At 43.1% G+C, this 13,407-nt stretch overlaps 1 protein-coding gene across 6 annotated transcripts; it reads right to left on the bottom strand.

Annotated features, from left to right (window-relative positions):
* Positions 1-259: 259 nt before the first annotated feature.
* On the bottom strand, positions 260-4,074 carry LOC122560952 (fibroblast growth factor-binding protein 2). Of its 6 annotated transcripts, none has more exons than XM_043712197.2 (2): positions 4,056-4,074; positions 260-1,337 (listed from the first exon to the last, which is right to left on the bottom strand). In XM_043712197.2, exon 2 carries the CDS (start codon positions 1,257-1,259, stop codon positions 552-554), a length of 708 nt encoding a protein of 235 aa, XP_043568132.2. In that variant the 5' UTR covers positions 1,260-1,337; positions 4,056-4,074; the 3' UTR covers positions 260-551. The 6 variants fall into 6 exon arrangements, with proteins under 6 accessions (XP_043568132.2, XP_087855328.1, XP_087855331.1 ...); XM_087999202.1 differs by lacking the exon at positions 4,056-4,074 and adding an exon at positions 3,317-3,408; XM_087999205.1 differs by lacking the exon at positions 4,056-4,074 and adding an exon at positions 2,698-2,825.
* Positions 4,075-13,407: the final 9,333 nt, after the last annotated feature.

The raw sequence follows: 13,407 nt of genomic DNA, 5'->3' as shown, positions 1-13,407 counted from the left end.
TATCAGTGGACGCTTTCCAATACGGCACTAAGCACAATCATCAAATGTGTTAATGGACAGGGACGGAAGGTGATTTAACAAATGAGAACCCCCCCCCCCCCATCCAAACTATCTCACCCCCCACCCCTACCTCCCCCAATCCAACCCATCTCAGTTACTGATTAACCCAGGGGTGGGGGAATTACACTCTCTCTCTCTCTCTCTCACAGTAACTGCTCCAAATCTCCGGGCATCATAAGACAAGCGGCACAACTCAAAACAAGTTTCACTGACTTTAATGTTACGTCTTACAGGGTCGGGTTAAAAAAAATTACAAAGCAACAAACAAGTTATTGAAATGTTAAATTAACAGAGATAGCGTTCACAGCGTTTCCCTTGGCAAATGTGAGACTGTTTAGTTTGTGAAGAGTCAGTTCTAATTCGGCAGAGGCTCTGTTAAGTACGAATGGAGATCTTGATCACAGAAGCGGGGAAGGTGGGGAGAGGGGAGGAGGGGGGGTCGCATGGCTGTAGCTAAGACTATTTCGGTGGAAAGTGGAGAAAGTGCACAACTAGCCGTTCCACAGGCCGACGAAGAAGGAGCAGAGAGAATGCCACTTCTCGGTGCAGTAAACCTGAGCGAGGTCCCCTTGTAAATCGGGGTGGTCGTCCTTCACCTCACTCAGTGCACTCGGCTCCTGGCTCCTGGCAGGATCCGAGCCTTTGGGCTTGTGGCCGGTCTTTTCCCGGGCTCTCGGGGTGGGCACAGCCCGCTCTGAGCCCGCACTGGGCTGCTCCTTCTGGCTCCTTCTGAGGTGGAGCTTTCCCTTCCTCCTGCTCGGCGCTGGGCCCTCGCCCTGCCGTTTCAGCTGCGATTCTGGCGGGCCCTGCTTGCAGAGCTTCGCCCTTAAGGTGGAGTCTCCCTGGCAGGCGTGTCTCTTCTTCTTGACTTTGCTGAGGACCTGCTTCCAGTACTGAGCCGCCCTGCTGTTGTAGGTCAGGCAGCTGTGGGGCACCCCGCTGTACTGACACCAGTAGCTACTGCCTTGGTGGGTGCAGCTCAGCTGGAGGGTCAACTCCTCCTGCCCCTGCACCTCCCAGGAACACTCATGACCCTGCCTGGTGGTCAGAGCTCCTTTGCTGGGCACGGGCTTGCCTTTCCCCTTCCTCCTGGGGCGACTGACCTGCTCCTTCCCATCTCCACCTTTGGCTCCTTCTCCTGGAGGGTACATGAGGTACAGCACCAACAGCAACACAGCGAGTTCCCAAAGGCATCTCATCTCCTTAGCCCCGAATGCGAATTTCACGGTTTTCCCCCCCAAAAAAAGCAGTCGAGCAAAATAAAACGGTACTTCAACCTGAAATGTAAAGGATAAATCGTTAATCCAGTGCACACTCATTCAGTTGAATTTCATTCACTTCCAATCCAACTCCATCTAACCTGTCTCCAAATTGAGTCGGGGATTATTTCGAAGTGGAGTGATTTACTGTCTGGGGTGGGGGGTGAATGAGAAAGTGGGCGGCATTTTTAAAACAGTATGTTACAGAACTAGCTGGAGAAACTCATCAGGTCTGGCAGTATCTCTTCAGAGAAAGAGAGAGAGAGAAAGCGGAGTTCACATTTCGAGGACAGTGATCCTTCAGAGCTGACAAAGTATTGAGTAAAGGTTTTGCACCTGTCCAGTTAGGTCCGGTATACTGGTTATATTCCACTTGGCTAAGGTGCATAAACCTGAAGATCTGAAATAACTCCATTGCCTACCCCAACCCCTCTTGAACTGTTTTAAGTTTAGGGAGAGGGCACATTCTGCACAAACTGTCGCCCTCTCAATCCAGGGCAATGTGCACGGAACCCAGAAACACATTTCGGTTTGAAAGCGGACACATGTAAATGTGTTAGGAGACATCACCTTAGAGTGTCTGACCCCAGCGCCTTACTTCTCAGGAAAGTACAAACAGAAAGAATTCCATCAAAACTCCTGCAATTAAAACAAGTCAATTCTTCCGAGGAAACTATTCCGACAGGGAATGGAGGTGGATACTCCGTCAGTGATCCCGAAAAGTAACGGGTGAGGATTTGCCAAAGAAACCCAACTCTCTTAACTTTTTCCCGTGAGGATCAGGCACACAAATGGAGTAAATGGAGTGACCGCTTTATTTCCTCAGCAGTGTAACAAGCCAGTGAGAAGAGTTGAAGCAAAATCCTGCAGACAATCGTCAATCTGAAAAGGAATCCTTGCAAACAAGGGTTTTTGGATGTGTATTTACTTACCCCCGGCTGGGTAGGAGGTGAGACTGTGAATGGGACTTTAGAGTCACGCTCCCACTCAGTGCAGGCGGTATCAGAACTGCCCCTCAATGCATTGCTGATAGGACAACTTTCCAGTGAAAATAAACCAGACCCCCCCCCCCCCCCTCCACCCTCAGCCAAACCCGTCAACCTCAACTTCCCCACACCACCTCCACATGGAAGAGGCAACGCTTTGTCCAACGGAAAGAAATGCTGGATGTTTTGTGAGACGATTTGTTTAGTTTAAACACGGGGAGGCTGGTCATTTACCTCCACCCCGCAGGGTGAGCGTTTTAAAGAATTCAGTCCGAAGTGGCTTTCTCTCTCTCACTCACTCGATAGAGACGGCGTAATTGCAAACTGTCCTCGCTGCTGAAGATATCCAAAAATGTTAGTTTGTCAAATATGGAAGTTAAATACAAATTTACCCTTAGCGACTGAAATATTAAGCCGCAAGTGATATGAGGCAGCTTTGCAGGTTAACACATTTTCACACAGATCAGCAGATCCCGGTGAACAGCAGCGCGAGAACCAAATGGTTTCTTTCCACTCACTATTTTCATGCAGAATTACTGTCTTTCTCCAAAACATCACTATAACAGTGTTGTATTTGGTCGCGCTTTGAAAGCAGCCCAGCAGAATATAAACCAGCGAGTAGCATTTGTCGCTAAATTGCTGAACATCAAGATCCTATTTATTGTTTCATCTACAGAACAAAATCTCCCCGTTTATCTTCAAAGCCCCAGGCTCTGGTACAGCGTGTGAAAGCCGGTAATTGTTTGTTGACAGTCTGTGGTAAAATGCCACTTTAAACCCGCTCATAATGGATTACCCCGATAATCGTGATTAGGTCCCATTGATCAGATTATCCCGGCCAATCAATCTTTATGCGGACCGACCGAAACAAACTGATGCCTGAGAAAATTTTCTGCATAAAAGAGCCAGCTCCCATTAACTGGTGTTCATTTGCAGAATATAAATCCTAGGGTGCCACTCCTGTCCCGTATATCTGCTCGTGATAAAAGACCCACTAACCCACATACTAACGCGAATGTATAGCACAGAAGAGTCAAAGTTTTGGAAAGAGCTACAAAGGAACGAATGTGCCATCCGTCTCTCCCTCCTTTCGAGTGCACATTGCCGTGGTCCTTCCCGAAGTCTGGGAAAACATTTTGTCTCCTAAAATGTTGCCATGTTGTCATTTTTCTCTCACCTTTCATTTCTGCAGGGAGTGTGTAATTTTATAAGCGAGGAGATACAATGGGGCCCATTGTACATTCCTCTGAAAACATATTCAAAGGGAAACAATAAGCGTGAGGGCTGATTTGAAATATTCACTTCAGGCACCGTGCTACCGTGCAAACCCCTAAACAATAACTAAAACACCCAAAGAACAACGAGTGGTGGAAATCAGGAACAGAAACAGCTGGGAAAACTCAGCAGGTCTGGCAGCAGCTGTAGAGAGAAATCAGAATTAACGTTTGGGGTCCATGAGGAGGGGTGACTGGCCCAGAAGGTTAATCAGCTTCTTCTCCACAGATGCTGCCAGACCTGCTGAGTTATCCCAGCAATCTCTGCTTTGTTTTGTTTGTTTTAAACAAACCCCTAATTTTGTATGTATACTTGCCCATCACAGGCTGCACAGGAACACAGTTATATACATACACAACAGATGGGACACAGAGTATTAGTTGTTAATTATTGAACAAAAAGCCTTGATTGCTGAATGAGTGTTAAGTGGGGTACGTTCTATGTCCCTCTGTTTCTAGATGTAAATATATCTTACCAGAAATTCGACTTTGTTCGTGGATGTTATGTCCTGGTAGCTGTGTGCACTGCTGAAGCTGCTCGGACAGAGGACAGCAGAAGTCAGGATGATTCAGGGAACACCAGGCATGACAAGGGAGTTGCAGTGTTTATCCAAACTTCTGGGACTGTTTGTAGAATCCATAGACACAACTCAACGCATCTATCAAACCTTTTTTTTTAAGGATGGTAGAAAAATTTGGGAAGAATATGTTTTAATTCTACAAAACTGGGAGCACTCTGAATAAAAGATACAATCCTTGAACTTTCCTGCTCCACTGATCACACCATACTGCTCCAACATGAAGTGTCCGATCATCAAGTGCTGAATTATAGCAGAGGTTTTGGGCTCAGAGTATTTTAAATCCTTAAAACCTTTCTAAAGTACAGCTGTCCATTTAAAGATGACAGCAGGATGTAAGATGATGTTGTGACAAATTAAGGTAAGATGTATTGACGGGGGTGGGGTTGGGGGTGTCTCACTCACTGGTTGGAGAGTTGGTAGGAACACTGTGTTCCTTTTCTCCACAAAGCTCAAAGCTGTTACATTCAGACCAGCAGAGTCAGGTCTCCTCTCCTATTCAGACCTTTGCCTGGGTAGGAGAGGCATCCCAAGACTAGGAGCTGCCCGGAGTGAGTGGAGGTTTTTGTCAGTAACTCCACCCTTGCAGAAAAGTCACCATGGATTCCTAGAAAGAAGTGAGTATAAGCAAATGGGATGCTGTGGGACAGGTGTCAAACGTGAGCGGATCATGGGTCTAAAGGCATGGCAGGGTCTTCCTGTGGGGATTCCCTTTGCAGTGCAGGGTCTCTCAATTCGGCTCAGAGTGCCCATCTCCAGTAGGGCTATCTGCAAGCTTTCCTTCTCTGGGCTTGGTTGGAGGGAGGCCATAGGCTTTTCACTTTGCTCCCTCTCAAACCCTGATTATCAAACCTTGCCCCCACCTCCTTCCTTGGAATCTGCCTCGTAAGGTGAGGGATGGGGGCATTCCATTCCACCCTATCTTTCCAGAAAATTCCAACACCTTCCTTAGCTCTCAAATTTCTCAGGCAAGAATGTGAGCATGAAAACTCCACAATTCTGAAAGTGAAAAGTCTTCAAGAGGCATCTTTCTTTATCCTCGTCTTATTTTATTCTGCTCAGTGTTTGCTGCTCTATAACTCATGACCAGCGGTAACATTTTGAAAATCTACTTTAAAATAGTATCAATTCTTAACACACTGCTTCAGGCTTGCAGAAATGTGCAGCACTTCACATTACACTGCCACTGTGACCTTTTCGCTGAAAGTAACAATACACTCTTCGTGGTCTAATGGCTTTTGTTTCATCTTTTCAGAATCCGTGGTGGTAAAGATCGAGGTTACCAGGGTTCACTGTGAAAAGGAGTGGGTAGGAGGTGAAGTGAGAAGCTGTAAATCAACAGGAGACTCACTGTCAGAGTTCAGCCTCCTTTTTGCTGCAGAGGCATTAGCTGGGGCCTACCTGGTAATCAACATCAGAGTTGCCTTGTAAGTTTTGAACTCAGAGGAAAGCCAGAAGTGGCAGCTGCAGAAGTTCCCCAAGTACCCCCCCCAACAACAACAATGTGAACTGCCTGATCTGTGGGCATCCACACTGATCCTGTATCGGACTCTGATAAAACCCACAGAAGACAATAATCACGCGGTCATGCTTGAATAATAAAGAGTCCACCAGTGTAGATCAAGCTCAGTATTTTAGGGGTTGGTACAAAGAATAAAGAGAATCAAAAGTCTCCAAGGTGACACCAGTACAAATGGTTACTAGTGGAAAAGCTTCTCAATACTGCTGTGAGAACTGCGAGGGGAAGGCCTTACAGCTCAGGTACTAGCACTTCTGTCTTTAAAATAGAATGCTCTAGGCTCAGGTCTCACTCCACGACTTGTTGGCCATGAAAGAACATTCCTGATGAAGGGCTTTTGCCCGAAATGTCGATTTTACTGCTCCTCCGTTGCTGCCTGAACTGCTGTGCTTTTCCAGCACCACTCTAATCTAGACTCTGGTTTCCAGCATCTGCAGTCATTGTTTTTAACCCAGGCACTGCTACAATCGGGCCGTTGTGTATGTTGTTCCCAGCCCCAAACAAAGGGGAATGGTTAGTGACAGGAAAGGCACTCAGCATCATCCAGGACATAATGGCTGATGAAGAAGGTTGATTAACCAGCATTGACAAGACTCCATGGGTGATGGAGAAAGCTTAAAGAGAAAGAAAATTCACCACAATTGGGAGGATGCAGATATCAGGAAGAATTGAAAGGCTGCCATTCTTTCCTTTGGAAAAGGGAAGACTAACATATGGTCACTGATCATATTTAAAGTAATGAAGGTGCTCAATAGACTGGATACCTCAAAAGGGCTTCCCTTTGTCAGTGACCCAGAATTCAACTGGCAGAAATATGAGATAGCCACTAATTGATCCAATATAATGTTTTGGAGAAATTCCAACGAATGTGATGAGAATGTGGAACTCACTGGCACATGGAGGAATTGAAGTGGGCAGTATTAATGTATTACGGGAGGCTGGACACACTTATGAGGGTGAAGGGAATAGAGAGGTAATGGAATAGAGTAAGAGGAGGTAACAATATGATATAGATTTGACGGACTGAATGATCAGATTGAGTGCTTAGAGTCAATGGCTGGACTTTTACAGAGTTGAGAAGATCCAATGGACCTTTAAAAATGGCACAAAGAACCTGTATATATAAATTTCTGATTTGTCTCATTTTTGCTGGGGAGGCAAAGGGAGAAGGACATGAATCGTGGGGAAGCTGAATTCAACAAGGCTATTTGAAATTAACACTGAGTTCAAACAAGTCTACTTTCACTGTTTGAAGGCTCATTACTGGGAATGGGGGAGTTATGAATAGAGATGTAACTACTCTTGGAGGCTGGCTAAGGTCTGATTGGTGTTACGAACTGACGTTTTTGTCATTAAACTACCTGGCCTTTTAACAAGAGCAATTGGCTAAAACTATCAGTTTAAAAGGCACCCTCTGCTGGATTTCTTCGATTAACAGATCATCTGGGTAAAGTAGAAAAAAAGGTTACATTGTTCCTGCTGTTTTAACTGAGTTCTTTGTAAGCATTTTCCAAAGGCTGTTTATAATTGAGACGATTAGGAGTGTTTTACTGAGTTTCAAAATCTTAGTGGGGAAAGGCTAAGGGCATAAACAAAACCTGTATTACATTTTCAGAAATTTCATTATTGGTTTCATTTCTGAATGGCTCTTGAAGACTTTCCATGGTCTGTGCTGGGTGAGGTTTTGTATTCATTCATAGGATGGAGCTGAGCCAGCACTTATTGCCCAACCCTAATTGCCCAGAAGGCAGTTACAAGTCAACCATATTGCTGTGGGTCTGGAGTCGTTGTTGGCCAGACTGAGGAAGGATGGCAGTTTCCTTACCGAAAGGACATGAGTGAATCACATGGGATCTTCCAACAATTGACCACAATTTCATGGTCATCATTAGATTCTTTATTCCAGAATTTTATTGAATTCAAAATGCCATGGTGCTTTTCAAACCCATGTCCCCAGAACATGACCTGGGTGTCTGGATTAATTGTCTAGTGATAGCAGTACTGGGCCATAGCCTTCCCTTATGAGTGCCTGTGGTGCTAGTGTGTGGGTGTATGAGGTGGCATAGGGGCAGAGCATCGATTGATTTGGAAGGTGTATGAAGGACATAGAAGAGTCAGTGGGTGGGAGAATGAGGGCTAAAGGGGGTGAAAGCTTCCAAAACAACTGTGACAAAGTCTCAGAGAACCGAATCTTATGACCAGGTCACATCAGCAATCACTGGCCACTTACATTCTGCTCCTGAAAGCCAGAGCCCAACTCTGTCCTGTACCCGCACCTCCCGAGAGCAAAGATTGGGCATGATGGGGTCTTTTAAATTAGGTTATTTTGCTGTGTTAACAAATTTCCCAAATTGAGCAACCTGTCTCAGGGGTGGTCAGTCCTGTCTGGATACTGGATACACTGTCCAACAAAGCGGCTTCAGATTATACTATAAATATGTTCCAAATATTATTTTAAAGTCAATGTAATGTTTAATTGGAAATCAGCATTTAATTTAATTTCAGTCATTCTTAAATGCAGATGACATTTACATTTTTGATAATTTTACGATGAAATTCAGGCAAATTAACTTCCATTTTCACACTTAACATTGAAATTACTTTTAATATGCAAACACTTCAAAGCCTGATTAATGTATGCAAATGAGGGAGTAAAAATAGCATAAATTCAACACAAATTTGTGATACTTCTTTCTCATATAAAACATTATGTAAATTCCTCTATGAGACTGTTGCTCGGCGAGGAAAATAGCGCCATCACGTGGATATGTTACATGTTGCCGATATTTGTTGCTCATTTATTGTTTCCAATTGAGCTGATACCCTGCACTACGGGCTTTAGTTCCATGATTTGTTCTTCAGTTGAAAAAAATATAATTTGCAGCAAAAGTACACCACAATGTCTTAAAATGGTGTTATCATGCTGTTGGACAATCAAATTGAAACATTTATTCATTGTACGTTCATTATATAATATTATGTGGGAAGGTGAATGATGCAGAGATCACAACCAATCTGTAACGTACAATTAAACACTGAATGAAAATGGTACAGAACAATGTTTGTTTCCGATTTTCCCTCCATTTAGAAAAAGTTGTAAATTTGCCAGAAGCTTGACTGAAATGGGGCCTGTATCATGTGGACTATCCTATACATATTCCGAGGTACTTGCGCAATGACATTCAAAACTGTGTTAGTAAGTCCAAATTTTGCCAAATTTTATTTGTGAAGTGTAAAACATTTTGTCAGCTATGTAGTTATTAAAGCATGTGGTCTGGATTTTAACTGTCCAACATGCTCACAGCAGGGTAACTACTTTACTCACGGGGACCCATTTAATTCAGCCACTACATTTACCTCAGATTTCCCAGCTTCTTAAATAATTAATTGAAGCAGACACCAAAACAATCCTCGTCAGTATAGTTATTATTCTGATTGGATAAAATTCAAAGGATCATACAGGTGTTTAAACAGCAAATACTTTCTGCCATAGCCTTCCACAGTTGCAAGGCAGTGCCTTGCTTCATTGCTGTCTCCTTGGTGATAATGCTCAGCTATAAAGGACTACAGGCAGATTCTATTGCCTGCTGACAGGAGAAAGAATCCTGCCATGGAGAACAAGTCAAAGTTTGCAATTCCCAAGGAAATGAGCATCAGAATGTGGTGCCAAGTCTTTGAGACTCTGTTGGAAGAGCTTTAATGACCCAATTAAGAAAAGTGAATGGCATATTCAAGTATAGCTTGATGTGTATCTAACTTGACTCCCCCCCTCCCTCCCCTGCTCACACAGCTTTCTCAAGCCTACTCCTGCACATCACTTATTGTATACATTTATAGTGGGGGCTTCCTCGCATCTCATTATTAAAATGTATTTGCTCTATTTTTGCTTTTCTTTCTCATTTTTGCCAACTGCCAATGACCTTTTCCCTTAGGAATAGTGATTAAAACAAGATTTAATAAATATTGAGCTGCACAGAAGGAATGCTCACTTTTAATGAGAAACGTTCCATGTGTGTTTAAGTTTTGAAAGTTTTGTGTGTGTGCGTGCGTGTGTGGTGGGTGCGTGGTGGTGGTGGTGATAATAGGTGCGTGGTGGTGGTGGTGGTGGTGGTACGTGCGTGGTGGTGGTGGTGGTGGTACGTGCGTGGTGGTGGTGCTTGTGGGGGGATTGTGTGTGGGGGGTGTGGTGGGGTGAGTGGCAGTGTGGCAGGGATGATGGATGACTGGGTTGGTAGGTGGTTAGATGGGTAAGTGAATAGTTAGGTGGAAGATCAGGTTGGGGGTGAAAGATCTTGTTGTTGATGGAAGAATCCTGGGAAATCTGGGGACACCATATATACAAGTGATGGCTCCCTGGACCCATGGAAAGCTATCCACAGTCACAACACCAAGCAGCAGCTCATTTTGACTGGCCTGGTCAGTTGTAAAGTATAAATAAGACCCAGCCCGAGCAAACAAGACATCAATCACGCATGAGGTGCATTTGTGGGCAGTGGAACATGTCTTTCTGCAAATACCATTCACACTCCCCTGGAAGGAGCCAGAGGTGAAGTAATGAAAGTTGGTGATGACAGCCATTGCCCATGTATGGTCACCTTGTCTGGAGACTTTTCTACAGAAATCTGGGAAATGTCAGTGACAATCTGACAGGATTTTCTGGTGTTTGGGCATATCCAGGAAGTTGGGCAGCACAGGTGGCTCAGTGGTTAGTATGTTTGCCTCACAGCCTCAGGACCTGGGTTTGAATCCAGCCTTAGGTGACTGTCTATGTGGAGGTTGCACATTCTCCCCATGTCGCTGTGGTTTTCCTCCGGGTGCTCCGGTTTCTTTCCACAATCCAAAGATGTGCAGGTTAGGTGGATTGACCGTGCTAAATTTCCCATACTGTCCAGGGATGTGCAGGCTAAGTGGATTAGTCATGGGAAATGCAGGGTTATAGAATAGGTGGGTGGGTGTGAGTGGGTCTTTAGAGGATTGATGTGGACTCAATGGGCTGAATGACCTGCTTCCAGTCTGTAGGGATTCTATGATAATGAAATTGATTCTCTATCAGTAAACCATGTGTTGAGGGATTCAGCTTTGTGAACTTAAGCTCTGTACTCACAAATATAACATACCCCGACTATTATAATAACAATCATGAACAGTCAAAAGGCAATGTAGGAAAACATTCACCAGGAATATGCTCTTGCATTTGAGTGATAGCTAGAGATGGACTTGATGTACGAAGGATGCATTGGCTCTTTGTGCCATCTCATTGTCAGGATCATTGACCAACAGGCCTCAACAAATATTGGAGAAAAATCACAGGGGACAAACAATGTTACTGTTCTCATCTGTGAATGAGGACATCTTTCTGAAGAAAATCTCAACGTTTATTCACTGTCCATAATGTATTTTTTCAAAAGGTGCATACTTGCTTCTCGATATCTTCCTCACCGTCTTTATTCTGTTCCGTAGGTAAACAAAGTTAACTTCCTAAGTTCAGCAGAATGGGAAGACTGCTGTATGTTTTTGTAAAGGTTGGAGTTGTAAGTTACATTGTCAAATTTCTCACCAGTTTAATGCTGGGTCAGTCGTTTGAATAGTCAGATCCATCTAAAGCAGAGTATACAGTTCTGTTCACTGCAACTCAGGAAAGATGGATTGGCACAGCTTAAGCAGAAGGATTGCAAGGATTGGTTACATGGACTGCAATTCTCAAACAGCAGTCTGTGGATCCTTATGAGTCCACGGATACCTTCTACAGGGTCTGCAAAATATTTGAACAGCAGCCAGAGGTGGGTTTGCCATGAAGCAGACAGCAAACATGTAAGCAGTACTGAGTGGGCTGGCTGTCTCACCTAGGGCACATGGAACAGTTCTGAGATTGGCAGAGAGATTGCCAGGCAGGAGTGCTGCAGTTACCAAGCCTAGTGATGGACATCATATACGTTCAGGCTGTGAAGAGGAACATTTATTTTAAATATGCAAGTAGAATAGAGAAACAGGTTCTCTTATCACCTCACATCTGTAAGTAGATATCTGTTTTCTTCAAAGCATGATTAAAACACTCTTTCCATGCAGCAACTTTTTTTTATTATCACAGGAAGGTCAGAGTACAGAAGTAGACCAATCAGCCTCCTGGCTCTCAGCAGCAGCAACCTGCATAATTATGATTGTTTGAATTTCAATACAGGGATTATTTCCTGGCCAATACTGGTCAATTAATATAGGATTCTCCTACCAAAAAGGAATGCTCAAATCTGTTTACATTCAGTAAACTGCGGTATGTGGTACTGATTGCTAGAGTTAGAATATTTATAAAACAACTTTATCATTTTGTGTATTAATAACCTGAATGTAAGAGATAGACAAAGTACAGGCATGGATTTGAAAACATGAATGACCAGACTCTCAGTATTAATTCTCTAGTGGCATTGCTCTCAATATTCCAGGATTTGGAGTGGAATTTTGATGTTTACCATGGGCTTCCTGCAGCTCAAGTGTAACATCGGTTTGACTATCAATAAAACAAATTACATACATTACTGGCAATAATATAATTTACCAATCAACGCAAAACTTAACTTACCCAAAATTCCAGTCCTATTATTATTCTAATTAAGTCAATACAAACTTCAATTGAGCCTAGATAATTGCTAGCCTATTTATTTGTTAGATCTTATTTTCACATGATTCAGTGGTGACCTTTTTGGTGGTAGAGATTAAACTTTATTAGCAGAGATAAAATTTGACATATTACAGGAGTTTAGAAGGTATATTTGAAAGTTCTATTACCCTGTTTATGGACTGACCAAAAATTCATTGTTACAAGCACCTCCCACCCTTAACCCAAATCCCTAGCTTGCCCTCCACCTGTCTTTTGAAATCTTTTTCACCTTTGGACTCAGTTTTCTGCAGTTTTGTAAAATCATGTTCACAAGATCCTGACTTTGCTTCGGTTTGTCCAGGACGCTGATATCATCTGTTCACTTAGTTTTGGATTTATAATTAGTGCAACTGTAGCAACACATAGAGGCTTTCTTTTATTGGCCTTGGGCATCTAATACACTGGGTCACAATGTCCAGCCCCTCCAATCATGTTCCAAATCAAGGCAGGCTCCTCTCTTACAGCTTATCACATTCCTATTAAACTGCCTAATCTGTATTCCCATAGAAACAGGTTTTCTGACTACATCTGTTCTTTTATTCCTGCTGTCCTTTTAAATTAATTAGCTATATTACACATTGACTTTTTTAATTGTCCTGTAACACCTACTATCTTCATTTTCCTAATGCTATCCGCACCTGCAAAGCATGACAGTGTTTTGGGTTAATATAGAACAAAGTAAAATGCACATATGTGTCATAAAATCCTTGTGTCATAAAATCCTTGTGTCATAAAATCCTTGTGTCATAAAATCCTTGTGTCATAAAATGATTGGTAGCAGTACAGCATTTAATAGATGCTCTAATTAAGCACTTGCCCTAAAAAGCAACTAATGGATATAATGGAGGCTCCAAAACACTTTAACACTTCACAGGGTGTTTTTACAGCTATCAACAATATAATAATGTCTTGCAAGGATTCACCAAATGTTGAGTCTCCAAGTCAGCACTAAACAGATATTTATTCAACATGGTTCAGGCTTGGCTGCTTAACTGGCTATAGTTATTGTGTCTAAAACCATCATCAAAATACTTCTTAAATATCTTCTTCTGGTCTTAGCACAATTGCACAAAGAAATT

This window comes from Chiloscyllium plagiosum, unplaced genomic scaffold (assembly GCF_037043375.1).
Source record: "Chiloscyllium plagiosum isolate Xiang-an unplaced genomic scaffold, Cpla_swu_hap1 HiC_scaffold_22, whole genome shotgun sequence".
NCBI classification, from domain to species: domain Eukaryota; kingdom Metazoa; phylum Chordata; class Chondrichthyes; order Orectolobiformes; family Hemiscylliidae; genus Chiloscyllium; species Chiloscyllium plagiosum.
This window is presented reverse-complemented; position numbering and strand designations above follow the sequence as displayed.

Coding starts and splice junctions, on each gene's coding strand:
- LOC122560952 (XM_087999202.1), bottom strand. CDS start 3,379: ATGGCACATTCGTTCCTTTGTAGCTCTTTCCAAAACTTTGACTCTTCT. Junction 1,338..3,316: donor CTTCTGTGCTATACATTCGC/GTTAGTATGTGG, acceptor TTTACATTTCAG/GTTGAAGTACCGTTTTATTT.